This window comes from Elaeis guineensis, chromosome 16 (assembly GCF_000442705.2).
Source record: "Elaeis guineensis isolate ETL-2024a chromosome 16, EG11, whole genome shotgun sequence".
Classification (NCBI taxonomy): Eukaryota; Viridiplantae; Streptophyta; class Magnoliopsida; order Arecales; family Arecaceae; genus Elaeis; species Elaeis guineensis.
In genome coordinates this window covers 44,674,004-44,686,782 of record NC_026008.2, presented here as the reverse complement: position 1 = coordinate 44,686,782, position 12,779 = coordinate 44,674,004, and the positions used below count along the sequence as shown (strand labels likewise).

General features: G+C 41.5%; 1 protein-coding gene across 3 annotated transcripts; it reads right to left on the bottom strand.

Annotated features, from left to right (window-relative positions):
- Positions 1 to 9,258: 9,258 nt before the first annotated feature.
- LOC105059132 (auxin-responsive protein IAA10) lies at positions 9,259 to 12,510 on the bottom strand. 3 transcript variants are annotated; one of them, XR_012137571.1, is made up of 5 exons: positions 11,947 to 12,510; positions 10,757 to 11,085; positions 10,301 to 10,416; positions 9,990 to 10,051; positions 9,259 to 9,702 (listed from the first exon to the last, which is right to left on the bottom strand). XR_012137571.1 is itself a non-coding variant. In XM_073250243.1 (5 exons), exons 1-5 carry the CDS (start codon positions 12,399 to 12,401, stop codon positions 9,671 to 9,673), a joined length of 981 nt encoding a protein of 326 aa, XP_073106344.1. In that variant the 5' UTR covers positions 12,402 to 12,507; the 3' UTR covers positions 9,259 to 9,670. The 3 variants fall into 3 exon arrangements, 2 of the variants coding, with proteins under 2 accessions (XP_073106344.1, XP_010940651.1); XM_073250243.1 differs by having other exon boundaries at positions 10,301 to 10,403; positions 11,947 to 12,507; XM_010942349.4 differs by having other exon boundaries at positions 10,301 to 10,403; positions 10,757 to 11,082; positions 11,947 to 12,503.
- Positions 12,511 to 12,779: the final 269 nt, after the last annotated feature.

The following is a 12,779-nucleotide window of genomic DNA, read 5'->3' as shown; positions in this document are numbered from 1 at the left end:
TTGCATTGAGAACTTGCTCTCTACATCTCTTGGGCTTTATATGACAGATTTCCAACTTCTTTCTTTTCAGTCACCATTTCCTGGTTGAGAGGACTGTCCTTCCCATCATCTTATCACCAATCTGAAAGTTGTGAGACATTTTAGTGTTACCAAGCCCTGGGTGTTTTCATAATTATTTTCGTGTCCCAGCATTTAAGAAACCCATTTATAAGGTTCTTTGTGGTTTTTGCAAAGATGCGGTACTACATATCTTTACCATACTCCGTGAAAGGATATGCACTTCTACTTTAAAATTTCACAGTGCAGCTTGGGATGACTTGCAACCAGGGTTTAAGCAATCCTTCATTCTCATCTATACAGTTGATTTAGCTTGAGCCCTGACTTGGCTGAAGGCCAAGGCTTCATAATAGTGCTGTACTACCCCCTAATTTTCTGTAGAATCCAAATTTTTCCAAAGATTATATTTGATGGGCTTGTAACACTTTTCTACTCTAAAATTTCACAGTACAGCTTGGGATGACTTGAAACCAGGGTTCAAGCAATCCTTCATTCTCATCTATATGAGTTGATTTAGCTTGAGCCCTGACTTGGCTTAATGCCAAGGCTTCAGAATAGTGCTGTACTACCCTGTATTTTTCTGTAGAGCCCAAATTTTTCTAAAGATTATATTTGACGGGCTTGTAATTTGCCTGAAAACTGTGCAATGTCTGTCTTTATTTTCATTCTATTTTAAGAATACATTCTGCGGGGTACTCAGTCTTGGTTCCTAATTTTTGGTAGCATTATTGCTTGACTTACATTAACTTGTTAAGGCTTACTAAACCACGATTTTTTTTTTCAAGGCTCTGAATTGGTAATTATGAGCCTATGTCTCCAAGTCACAATTAGCAAACCTTTATGCATCTGTTTCCCAATACTTGCAAAAGCTAGGATTGTTTGTTTATGTGCCAGACACTTGTTCTCAATTCCTGGCCACATGTTAATATGATCTACTACTCTTCTGGAGTGTTATTTAGAGCTCTACTTAATTTCTCCCACTCTGTTGGTATAATTAGTAGCTTCTTTTGTTGCTGCTGTAAGTGATTGGAGCTAAGCTTGGATCTGCTTATGAGCATAGATCTCCTTAGATCATATACGCTTGAACTTCGATCTGTTTGGCTTAGTTTGAGATGCCTGTCCTTTCTCAAGGAAAAAAAAATTATACCTTTTCAGTTTGATGCTTCGTGCGTGGTGCAACTTGTCATGGTTTCAACTTTATATTCCAAACGAGGGGATGTAATTTTGCTGTCTGAATTACGTTAGGCATGGGTCCCAATTGTAGCTGCAAGAAATCGATCATGCAATTTGCCTTCAACATGTGGGCCATCAAAGTGCCTCAATGGTAGAGTATGTGAGCATTCATGATACTAAATATTGCTGCAAGACTCAAAATCTCAAATGGAAAGATTAGATTAAGCCATGTTGAAGTGGCTGTGGTGATCTAATCCAAGTTTTTTTTGAAAAATCCTGCAAAATAAGTCAAGGAATCAGATAGGGGTCTTTCGATTTTTGACCTTTCGATGCTTAAGTCAGTTCGAGCTTCAAGAACAGGAAGTGAAAAAATGGAAGAATAGAGAACAGAAGGGTTAGTGAGGAGCTAGAGAGTTTATGACTTCATGGGAGCTAGAGTTTTAGTGGCAGAGTCTCCCTCTAGTTTGAGCTTGGGACTTGGGAGTTAGAACTTATCTAGAGGATTCTCTAGTCTTCTATTTATAGAGGGGCTGATGAGGTCATTGGAAGAGTTTGTTAGGCCGTTAGAGGTCAGTTGTAGAGTTCGTTAGGCTGTTGGAGGTCAGCTATAAGTAAGCTAGAGCATAGCTATATATATTAGCTGAAAATGATGTCATACTTAACTGTATGTGTCAGTTGGGGATGAGTTGTAGCACAGCTATATGTGAGATCGTGGTCAATTGTAGCTTAGTTGTAAAGATCATGGCGGATTTTAACAAGATGACTGTGGCTGTTAATGTAATAGTTCACCTCAATAAAATATCGGGATGAAATCAAACATCACATGAGATCCTGAATGTTTCGGATATATGTAATACTCTACTTCAGGTCAGTATTTATATGAGCTAAAATGAGTCAAGTTGGTATTTATATGAGCTGAGATGAGTCAAATCGGTATACATATATATATATATATATATATGAGCTGATCACAATACTTCACTAGAAGTCAATTCAGACAATTCAAGTTGGCTTTATATGAACTCAGCCTCCAATTCAGGTCGGCTTTCTTATAAGCTCAGCCTTTGATTCAGGTCAGCTTTCTTATGAGATCAGTCTCTTGTTCAGGTTAGCTTTATATGAACTCAGTCTGTGATTCAGGTCGGCTTCATGATAGACAGCCTCCAATTCAGATCGGATTCATGACAGACAACCTCCAATTCAGGTTGGCTTCATGACTGATAGCCTCCAATTCAGATCGACTTTATGATAGATAGCCTTCTGGTCAGATTGGATTTCTGGTGACCTCAAGTTGAGGTTGGTTTTATGATGAGCTGAGGTGGGATAACTCCCATAATACTTGTCCCCCACTTTTGAGTTCAAAAGATTCATTTTGGATGAAAGTAGTCCAAAAAATAAGTTCTCAACTTGTTCGATGCGATGAATTTGTATCATTTGATTTTTCAAATGAACTGCTTGGATTCTTTATTCGATGTAACTTTGAATAGATCGAAAGATATTCTCGATCCGGAGATTGGTATTTAATAGAATTTCAAGATAACTTGGATCCGTAGATCAATAATAGAATTTCAAGATAACTTTGATCCAGAGATTTGTAATAAAATAACTCCAATCCTGAGGTCGGTATTTTATAGAGCTGAAAGATATTTTTGACTGTGAGGTCGATATTTTATAGAGTAGAAGATAACCTTAATACTCAGGTCGGTATTTTATAGAGCTGAAGATAATCTCGACCTTCAGATCGGTATTTTATAGAGCTGAAGATAATCTTGACCTTCACATCGATATTTTATAGAAATTTAAAATAATCTCAACCTTTAGATCGGTATGTTATAGATAGCCTCGACCTTCATATCGGTATTTGATAGAAATTGAAGATAACTTCGATCTTGAGGTCGGTATTTTATAGATAGTCTCGACCTTCAAGTCGGTATTTCATTGAACTGAAAGATAACCTCGACCTTCAAGTCGGTATTTTATAGAGCTGAAGATAATCTCAATCTGAAGATCAGTATTTGATAGAATATCAAGATAACTTCAATCCATAGGTCAGTATTTGATAGAGCTAAAGATAACCTCGATCTTGAGATCGATATTTGGGAGGTCTTATCTCTGTTTGTGCCACTCGAGGCTCTACTAATCCGGAGATTGAATTTGGGAGGATCTTATCTTCATTTGTATCTCTTGGGGCTCTATTTTGGCCCTTCGGGGTTTTACCAATTCGGAGATTAAATTTGAAGAGATCTTATTTTCATTTGGGCCTCTTAGGACTTTACCGATTCGGAGATCGGATTTGAGTCATTCGGGGCTTTACTGATTCGGAGATCGAATTTTGAAAAGATCTTATCTCTATTTTGATCCTTCGGGATTTTACCGATTCGAAGATCAGATTTAGGCTCTTTGGGGCTTTACCAATTCGGAGATTAGACTTTCATTGAGGTCTAATTCGGAGATCGGATGTCTCACCTTCTAATGAGCTTTTGTTGAACCTTTCTATTGAGATCGGTATTTTCATGAGCTCAGCCTTCACCCTTCTAATGAAGTTGGCTTTTTGACAAGCTTGCTTCCGATGAGCCTCTATTTTTTCAACTTAGTCTTTGGCTTATCTTTGGGCTTAATATTTATCATGGCTTTGTTTAATTTTTACTTCATCTCATATGCTCAAGAATCTGTGATCCTGCAAAAAAAGAATAGAATAGTAACTGGGGCTTGAGAGTCTATTACCATGGAGATTATATATTCTGTTTGAGAGCCTTTGGATTTTGTTGACTCCTTATTCTCTTTCTCAGTTAGAACTTATTTTTGCTTTATGTTGGTCTGATTTTGACCCCAATTTGACCGTGATTATGATATCAGCTTGGCCCTATTTTCTTCTTAGATCCTGCAAGAAAGAAAAGAGAAAGGATAATAGATGGTAGCTTAAGAGTCTTTTATGAGGAGTTTTTATTAGAGAACTCGTGAGTCTTACTTAACTTCTTATTGCTCGGCTCGGACTTGATTTGTGATTTGGATCATTTATTTGAATTTGGGCCTTGGAGACGCCCATAGATCTCTTTGGCGTTGTCCGAGGTCAGTTGTGCGTGGAAGCCTTGGGCAAAGGAGAAACAACCCTCATGTTTGAGTCAGCCGAAGTCCCTGCCTGCACATGGAAGTGTTGGAGACCTTCGCAGGGCTAGATTTCAACTCTTCCTCCAAATGCATTAACTTAATGCCATACTTTGGCCTGGCATTAATCCTAGCAACAACTCCCCGACACCAGCCATTTTTGTAGAATGCTTCAACCACTTCATGCAGGCCAAAATTTCCATCTTTTGACAAATACGGAGGGCAAGTGGCCAGCTGATCTTAGTTTGACAGGCGACGGAGAAATCCTTAGTCGCCAATCTGGCGGGGCCTGGGGACGAGGGCATAAAGCAACATAGGAGGTCTTGGTTCGACGGAGCTTAATGTTAGAAGGCATGCAGAGTTGCAGGAGATCGGGAGAGTACCGATCTGACGGTGCTTGACGTTGGAGGGAGGCAAGGTGTCCGGGAGCCCGGAGATTACTAGCCTGGTTTAAGGGAGCTTTAAGATCAGAAAACTACCGACCTAAAATATTTTCGCTGGGAGGCACGAGTGCATAGTGAATTGTGATGGCTAGTTGGAGAAGTCTAAGAAATTACTGATCAGAATGGTTTGGCATCAGGCTTGTGCGAGTGGTCTCAACTGTTGTCGACAGGAGCTGAACGTGGGTGCGGAAGCACCGGGGATCTTTGGCCATTTGGCCTTGGTCTCGATGTGTGATGGAGAAGCCCGGGCCGTCAACTCGGCGGGACTCAACACAGAGAGGCGCATAAGAGTGTGGGGATCTAACAGTGTTTGACGTCGGGCAGGCATGCAGGCGTGTGGGAGACTATGGTGACCACTGACCTAATGGAACTCGACGACGGGAGACATATGGCAGCACAGGGCCATCGATCCGACTGGTTTGACGTCGGAGATGGGTGCGGACGTGAGGAGGGGAGCCGGAGACATCGGGGCCACTAATCCAGTAGAGTCCGATGCCAGGAGGCCTCGATCCGATGGGGTCTCGCACCAAGAATGCCTGTGGTGGAGAGAGCTGACTCTCCCTTCTATCTCTCTCTAGGTGGTGCACGAGGGCTCGAGAGGGCATTGATCTACCGGGGATGACGTTGGAAGGCACATGGGGGCTTGGTGAACCCCTAATCTGTCGGGGTGACATCGAAAGGCACACGGGAGCTCGATGAACCCTTGATCTGTCAGGGTTGGCATCGGAAGGCACATAGGAGCTCGGTGAACCCCCGATCTACCTTGGAAGGCACACGGGAGCTCGATGAACCCTTGATCTGCCACGGAAGGCACACGGGAGCTTGGTGAACCCTCGATCTCTCAGTGATTTGATGTCGGGAGTTGCACGGGCATGAGACAGGTCTCGGGCAGAGTAGATTGATTCTCCTCCATCCTCTTTTCTTTTTCTCCTTTTCATCTTTTCTTTTCTTTTCTGTTCTTTTCTTTTTTTTCTTTTTTTTTTCTTTTTTTTTTCTTCTCTCTCTCTATTGTTTTGTTGTCACCTGTAAGGTGATATCGGCCGTGCCCGAGGCTAGATGCACTAGGATTTTTTCCTCTTTTTTTTGTTACCTATAGGATAATGTGTTATGTTACCTGTATAATAATGTGACGGATATCATTGCACCTATTTAATGCAGGAGAATCAAATCAAGTTCTAAAGTGGCCACTCACAGAAGACTGCTTACAGATGGCTTCGGCCACGATTGAGGCCAGGTGCGTGGAAATTTTTTTCTTTTTCTTTTTTTTCAGATGCCACGATCTTCTAGTTTCCTCAAACAGATATCTCATTTGGACAGACTTTTTTGTCCTTGTTTCGATTTCTTCTCCGGCTTACGTGCCCAAGAAGTTGTTGCCCTACAGGAGAGGAATAAAATAAAAGATGGGGTTTGAGAGTTTATTACCATAGAGATTAGGAGTTCTCTTTGAGGGCCTTCAGAAAAGAGAAAGTTGGAAAGGATGTTTTTGTCCCTTCCCATAATATTCTCGAGTACCGAGCCTGATTCTTTAGTTTTCAGAATTAATAAATATTGTCATCTCACAGTACATAGGGGCCGCCTTCATTAATGTCATTAGTTGACAACTTAAGGTATGACATGGTAAAGTGCTATGACCTGACAAGGCTTGATAGAGGGATCTGACCTTCTATGGAAAAAAATTCAAATGTTAAAGAAAACTTCACTAAGGGATCTATGGTCGGTGTACTATCCTTTTTAAAATAAACTTTCATCTACCCCTCAATCTCTATTGAAATGGAGGTGAGATAGCTTCCAGCATATCTCCAGAAGGAGACGGTCAAGGTATAGAGTTGCTTTGTGCTCTCTAAGCCATCATTTGTCCTCAAAAGTTTTAAGCAAAGGTCCTTTCTCTAGCGTCAATCTATTGCTGCGAGGCTCAAAATCTCATATAGGGAGATTAGATTAAGCCATGCTAGAGTGGGTGTGGTAGTCCAATCCTAGTCTCCTTTGAAGAATCCTGCAAAACAAGTCAAGAAACTGGATGGAGATTCTCCGATTCTTGACTCTTCGATACTTAAGTCAGTTCGAGCTTCGATAGTAGGAGGTAGAAAAATGGAAAGAGAACAGGAGGGTTGGTGAGAAACTAGAGAGTATATGACTTCGTGGGAGTTAGAGTCCCAGCGACAGAGTCTCTCTCTAGTTTGAGCTTTAGTTTGAGCTTGGGACTTGAAAGTCAGAACTTACCTGGAGGATCTTCTGGCCCTCTGTTTATATAGGGATTAATGAGGTCGTTGGAAGAGTTTGTTAGGCCGTTAAAGGCTAGCTGTGGAGTTCGTTAGGTCGTTGGAGGTTAGCTGTAAGTGAGATAGAGCATAACTGTATATATTAACTAGAAATGAGGTCATATTTAGCTGTATGTGCCAGTTAGGAGTGAGTTATAGCATAGCTGTATGTGAGATCGTCGTCAATTATAATTTAGTTGTAGAGATCATGACGGATTTTAATAGGATGACTGTAGCCATTAATGTAATAGTTCATCTCGATAAAATACCGAGGTGAAATCAAGAATCACATGAGATCCTAAATGTCTCGGATATATATAATATTATATTTCAGATCGGTATTTATATAAGCTAAAATGAGTCATATCGGTATATATATATATATGAGCTGATCACAATACTTTATCAGAAGTCAATTCAGGCAATTCAGGTCGACTTTATATGAACTCAGTTTTCAATTCAGATCAGCTTCCTTATAAGCTCAGCCTTTTAGTTCAGGTCGGTTTCCTTATGAGCTCAGCCTCTTGTTTAGATCGACTTTATATGAACTCAATCTCTGGTTCAGATCGGCTTCATGATAGACAACCTCTAATTTAAGTCGGATTCATGACAGACAACCTCCAATTCAGGTCGGATTCATGACAGACAGCTTTCTGATCAGGTCGGATTTCTGGTGACATCAAGTTGAAGTCGATTTTATGATGAGCTAAGATAGGATAACCCTCATAACACTAAGTTTGTCATGTTACTTTCTGAACTAGCTTTGATCGAGAGAATAAGGAGCTCACTTAGGCATTGTTTAATGAAAGCCGGTCTCAGCACCCAAGGGGCCAAGCCCTGCTAGCGGTGCGCATTAGCTAAGCCAATCCAAGGTTGGTCCTTCATTTCGGAGATCTCAGTAGACCGGAGGAATTTGTGGTTAGCGAGGTCACGCAACCAGTTGCCTAATCTTTGGATGTGAATTGATGTGAATTTTAATCTTTTGGTGTAAGGCATATATAGCTGTAGAGAATGTAGGCAGAAGGCTGTATCAGTTGACTAGAAGAAAGTAGCCAGAAGGTTGAATCCTTCGACTGGTATTAAAATAGCCTCTCGGAGATTCTTTTTCTTCTTCCTTTTCCTCTCTCTCTCTCTCGCGCGCGCCGGCGGGAGGGGGGAATAACGTCTCTTTGTTCAGGAACGAGTGGTGATGAATTAAGTTACATCTCAGCAAAATTTAGCCCTCAGGTATTTTAAGGGGGAGACCATATCCAAGCATTTCATTGCTCCCGACTCGTAGGAGAAGTGTCACCATTTAAGTCGGACGTTGTGGTCTGCTTAAACTCTCCTAATTCTCCAAGGTTTGGCACCCATGGATTATTCAAGGAACCAAAACTATGCTTGTCAGAAAGATGCCTTATTCAAGGAAAATGCCACGCAGTGCCGTGTCTTCATTGTATCCCTCCGTCTCTTGCAGGAATACCACCAGATATATACAGAAACGTCCTATAATTTCCAAGCTATACACCTCGTGCTAGTCCTTGTAATGTTTAAAACGTCCGGCTTGGCCTTTAGCTCGGCCCACTTCACACATGGTCCTCCTCCATTCTGGCATGCGAGCACCCTAAAGCCAATGTTGGGGACCAACTCTGATCTTAGAGCGTTGAATTCACGGTACTAACTTGGAGGAAAACTCTTTTCAAACAATCAGGAAAATGGCTCATTCCTGCAGTTGAGATGGTTGGTGGCACCTCTGTTTGCCAACCTTTTCGTTTAAGTATTGAAGCACACTTTTGCAGTTTGCTGTTCAAAAAGCCTGTACCAGGAATGCATCGACTGGATCTCTGCCAGCTTTAGAGCCAGCCATGAGACATGCTCGTTTGCTGGCACATGGTTTTGTGCTTTGTGGCTGTGTTGGGACACACACAGACACGTACACAAAAACAGTTCAGGAACGAGCCACTCAGTCAAAAAGTTTAGCAGAGTTCAAGCAGAGCCAGAGCCATGTTTTCCGATCCATTCATAGATACAGAGGCACAAAGATTACAAAATACAAGCATCATACATGCATCTGATGCACTGCAACACCAGCACAATTAGTTCAAGCAACTGATAGATGGCACCATGCCAAGAGACAAAATAGTGGAAAGCCCCCGAAATGGAACTTCTGCACAAAGAGAGATTTCTGATATGGGTAATTAAAAGATCCATCTAACCCATACCTGAAGCATACATCAAAAAAATAACGGTAAACATCCACCACAATATATTTCACTGGGATATGTGAAACGGATAAACTATCTCATCCCTCAAATCTTGAAGCAGCACAGACAACAATATTTACAGTATTGGAGGCACTATTGTATGGAGCTACAAAGAAATAGAAAACATATGGGTATACCTAGCAAACCACCCAACACAAGGGGTAACTGACCAGAGAGGGGTTTTGAAGGGGCAAAATAACAAATGGATAGTGGTGATGATCTAGGCTTGACCCCCTGCTCCAACAAAAGAAAAAAAAAAAAAAAAAAAAACCAAAAACAAAAACAAACAAAAAAGAAGCAAAAATGAAAAGACCTTGTTCTCAACTCTAGTTTTCTACTTTCTCTTGTTTTTCTCTGTATAGTCAACAGCACCTGTCCTTTCATCTCCTTTTCAAGATTTGCTTGAGGATTGGAACCTTGGAGCTGCAAGGAAATCAGGTCAGAGTTAAAGATATCAATAAGGAGTTATGAAAAACTTCACAGCTGTGATCTAATTCTAAAGGAAAACCACCAAAGGACCATGTTGGTCGGTCCCATCAGACTTGTGAACTTTCACTTGGATGAGACATGGCCACGATAATTAGTTCATTTTGGAATATCCAAAGCAGAATTATGTTGATTTGAATCTAGTTATGCTTTTTATATATAATTATGAGAATACTAGACGGCTTGCACCTGGCTTGCCTAAGCTGATCGCAAAGCTCACTTACCAAGCCCACTGGCATCAGAGGTCCTCATGATTCTAAGTCTCTTGGCGGTGTCCAAGAACATCCTGTATCAAATTGGAATTACAGATTAACATCTTGCACAATTGCAGGAATATTGGTGTCAAAGCAAATGCATGTATGCATCAATATCATAGCCCAAGCACCCTATGCACTTGATTCTACAGAAATGGCATTAGAGACATCATCATACAAGCATCAAGTGCAAGTAGGCTACCATTAAGTAAATTGTTTATGATGCTACCTTAGCTCATCTCTTGTAAGTACAAATGTGGAGTGGGAAGAAGAATGCTTACCCCCATGGGACATCTCCGACAAGCATCCAGTCCCCATCTCTGTCTTCATAAGTAAGAGCAAACTCAGAAGAGCCATCCAACAACTTCGAGGCCTTCGCACCATCTGCCATCATCCACTTAATTTGACCAAATCAAATTTCCACCCATGCCAATATAACCAAAAAAATAATGACACGACTTCAGCTTCTATTTTGCACACACAAATAGACTGCATCAAAGAAGTCTTACCTATTAAACAATAGGACTATGGAAACCATGGAGTTGTAACAGCTTATTAATCTTATGTGTGATCCAGAATAAAGGCTTTAATTTTTCCAACTACAGTAATACATCTTAAATCTTTCAGCTAACGTGATGTTTAGATATACACAACAGCCTCAAAGAACATAACCATAGAGATATTGATTCAACTGCAGCTAAAGCAAAACCAAGGGAATTTTGGGGTCCGGAACTCACGGGCAGAGGTACTGAGGGCCATGGTGGGTTTGTGAAACATGAGCTCCAGAGATAGTGCAAGGGTTTCATAAGACTGATGAGCATTGAGATCCACCTTCCTCCCAATGGGATCTCCATCCATGTTCACCTTAACAAAGCGAGAGCTCACAGCAGCCCTCCCATTATGAGCCTGATCATTATTCCCCTTGGCTTCCTTCATACTGGTGTTGTTGCTGTTGGTTTTCTTGGGGGCGGCAGCATCAGTCTGAGAGGTGTTATCTTTTGATTGGTTAAACAAGCTGTTCATCCTGAATGCCCTTATAGGTGGCCATCCCACCACCACCTGACTGCTACCACATGAAAATTATTTGAATCAAAGAAAAAAAAATGGTAAATGTTCATCCAAATATTCACCACATATTAGTATTACATCAATTTATGCTTACCAAGTTACCATGTGTTCATCTTTTATTTATTTTTTCCCTCTACCTTCATTTTATTTTTATTTTTTCCTTTGATTGGCACAACTCTGCTATTACAAGCTTAGATGCATCATTCTCCCAACCTTTTTTGGTTAAGCATCCCATAATTGAGACTAAGAGTGTCACTTTTTTCTTGAGTTCACACAATGCAGTTAAAGATGTCAATAGGTTCGGAGTAGCAAGAAAGCAACCTTTATTGGAGAGGAAACAGAGAAAATAATCAAAAGAAAACTTCAGCGAGAAGAAAAACTCAAGTGGAAAATACAAAAAAAAGAAAACAACAAAAAGAAACAAAAGCTCACCAGTCATTAGAAAATTGAAAAAAAGAGAAAGTGCAGAGCATTAAAAAAAGTGTAAGAATAATTAGATAGAACCTGAGAACCAACAACTTCATGGATCGCAATGAAAGAAAGAGGAAAAAAAAAAAACAAAAAATGGAGAAAAATTTCACCAAAAAATGACCATAAGGGAAAAAAAATAGAAAAACATAATGTAGCAGAATACAAGAAATCGTGACCATTTTTCTTTTCAGCATATAATATATATATATATATATATATATATATATATATATATGAAAAGAAAATATCTCAAGCCAGGAAAAAATCCACAAGCTTTTGAAGGTAAGTATCAACAAAAATAAAAAGAAAACCGGACGAAGGTTACCTAAAAAACCATTTGCAAGGGAAAGACGGAGCTGGCTAACGAAAGAGAGAGTCTAACACTCACCTAGGTGGGTGACCGGATCCGACGACATCCGGGGAAACGGTGTCCGCTGCCCTCTTAGTGCCGGCGACGCCGCCGCAACCGCTCACTCCACCACCCAAAGCAGCGGAGGGGGAGGAAACGGAGGAGGTGGAGGACGACCTCGGCGACTCACGGGAGACCAGAGAAGGGAAGTCCTTGGCCGTGAGAATTCTACAACAATGCCCCCACGTCGCAGCCACCGCCGCAGCAGCCTTGCCACCGCCGCCACCGGAAACCTTCTTCGCCCCCAGGCTCAAACCTAGCTCCAGCTCCTCCTCCCTCTCGTCCCTGGCCTCCGTATCCTCCTCCTCCACGGCAGGATGCGAGGAGGCCGCCTCCGAAAGCCCCACGTAGTCCTTCTCCACCACCACCACGTCCGCCGCCGACGTCGACCCCGCCGAAGCTACTCCTTCGTCGAAACCGCTAACACCTTTCATCTCTCTCCTTCTCTCTCTCAGTCAGTGGGTGTCGGAGAAGTCTTCTTCTGTGGTTTAATAAGGGTAGCAGCGGAAAGAGCGGTGACGGTACCCGAGGGTGCTTTCAGTGCCGAGATCCCTTTTAAGCAGGCAGGGTTTGGGAAGTCGTGTTTGGGTGAAAAGATGGGTGTCACGTGGAAAAGACAAGCTAGCCCAAAGTAGGGATCGTGCGATGCAGAGAACAGGAGACGGTGTTCACTGTGGGTGTGCGACTGGGTACGTCACCAATGGTTGATCTAAATAAGGGACGCAGCACTTGATGTACTGACATCGCACACCTACAATTAACAAAATTTCGATCTGTCATAATTATTATGACATTAAGTTAATTTTTATGTT

What these genes read in the sequence shown, in the direction of transcription:
- LOC105059132 (XM_073250243.1), bottom strand. Translation starts at nt 12,401, where the DNA reads ATGAAAGGTGTTAGCGGTTTCGACGAAGGAGTAGCTTCGGCGGGGTCG. An exon ending in GGCCCTCAGTACCTCTGCCC is followed by an intron (nt 10,404 to 10,756) that starts GTGAGTTCCGGA and finishes GGATGATGGCAG; the next exon opens with ATGGTGCGAAGGCCTCGAAG. An exon ending in GTCGGAGATGTCCCATGGGG is followed by an intron (nt 10,052 to 10,300) that starts GTAAGCATTCTT and finishes AATTTGATACAG; the next exon opens with GATGTTCTTGGACACCGCCA.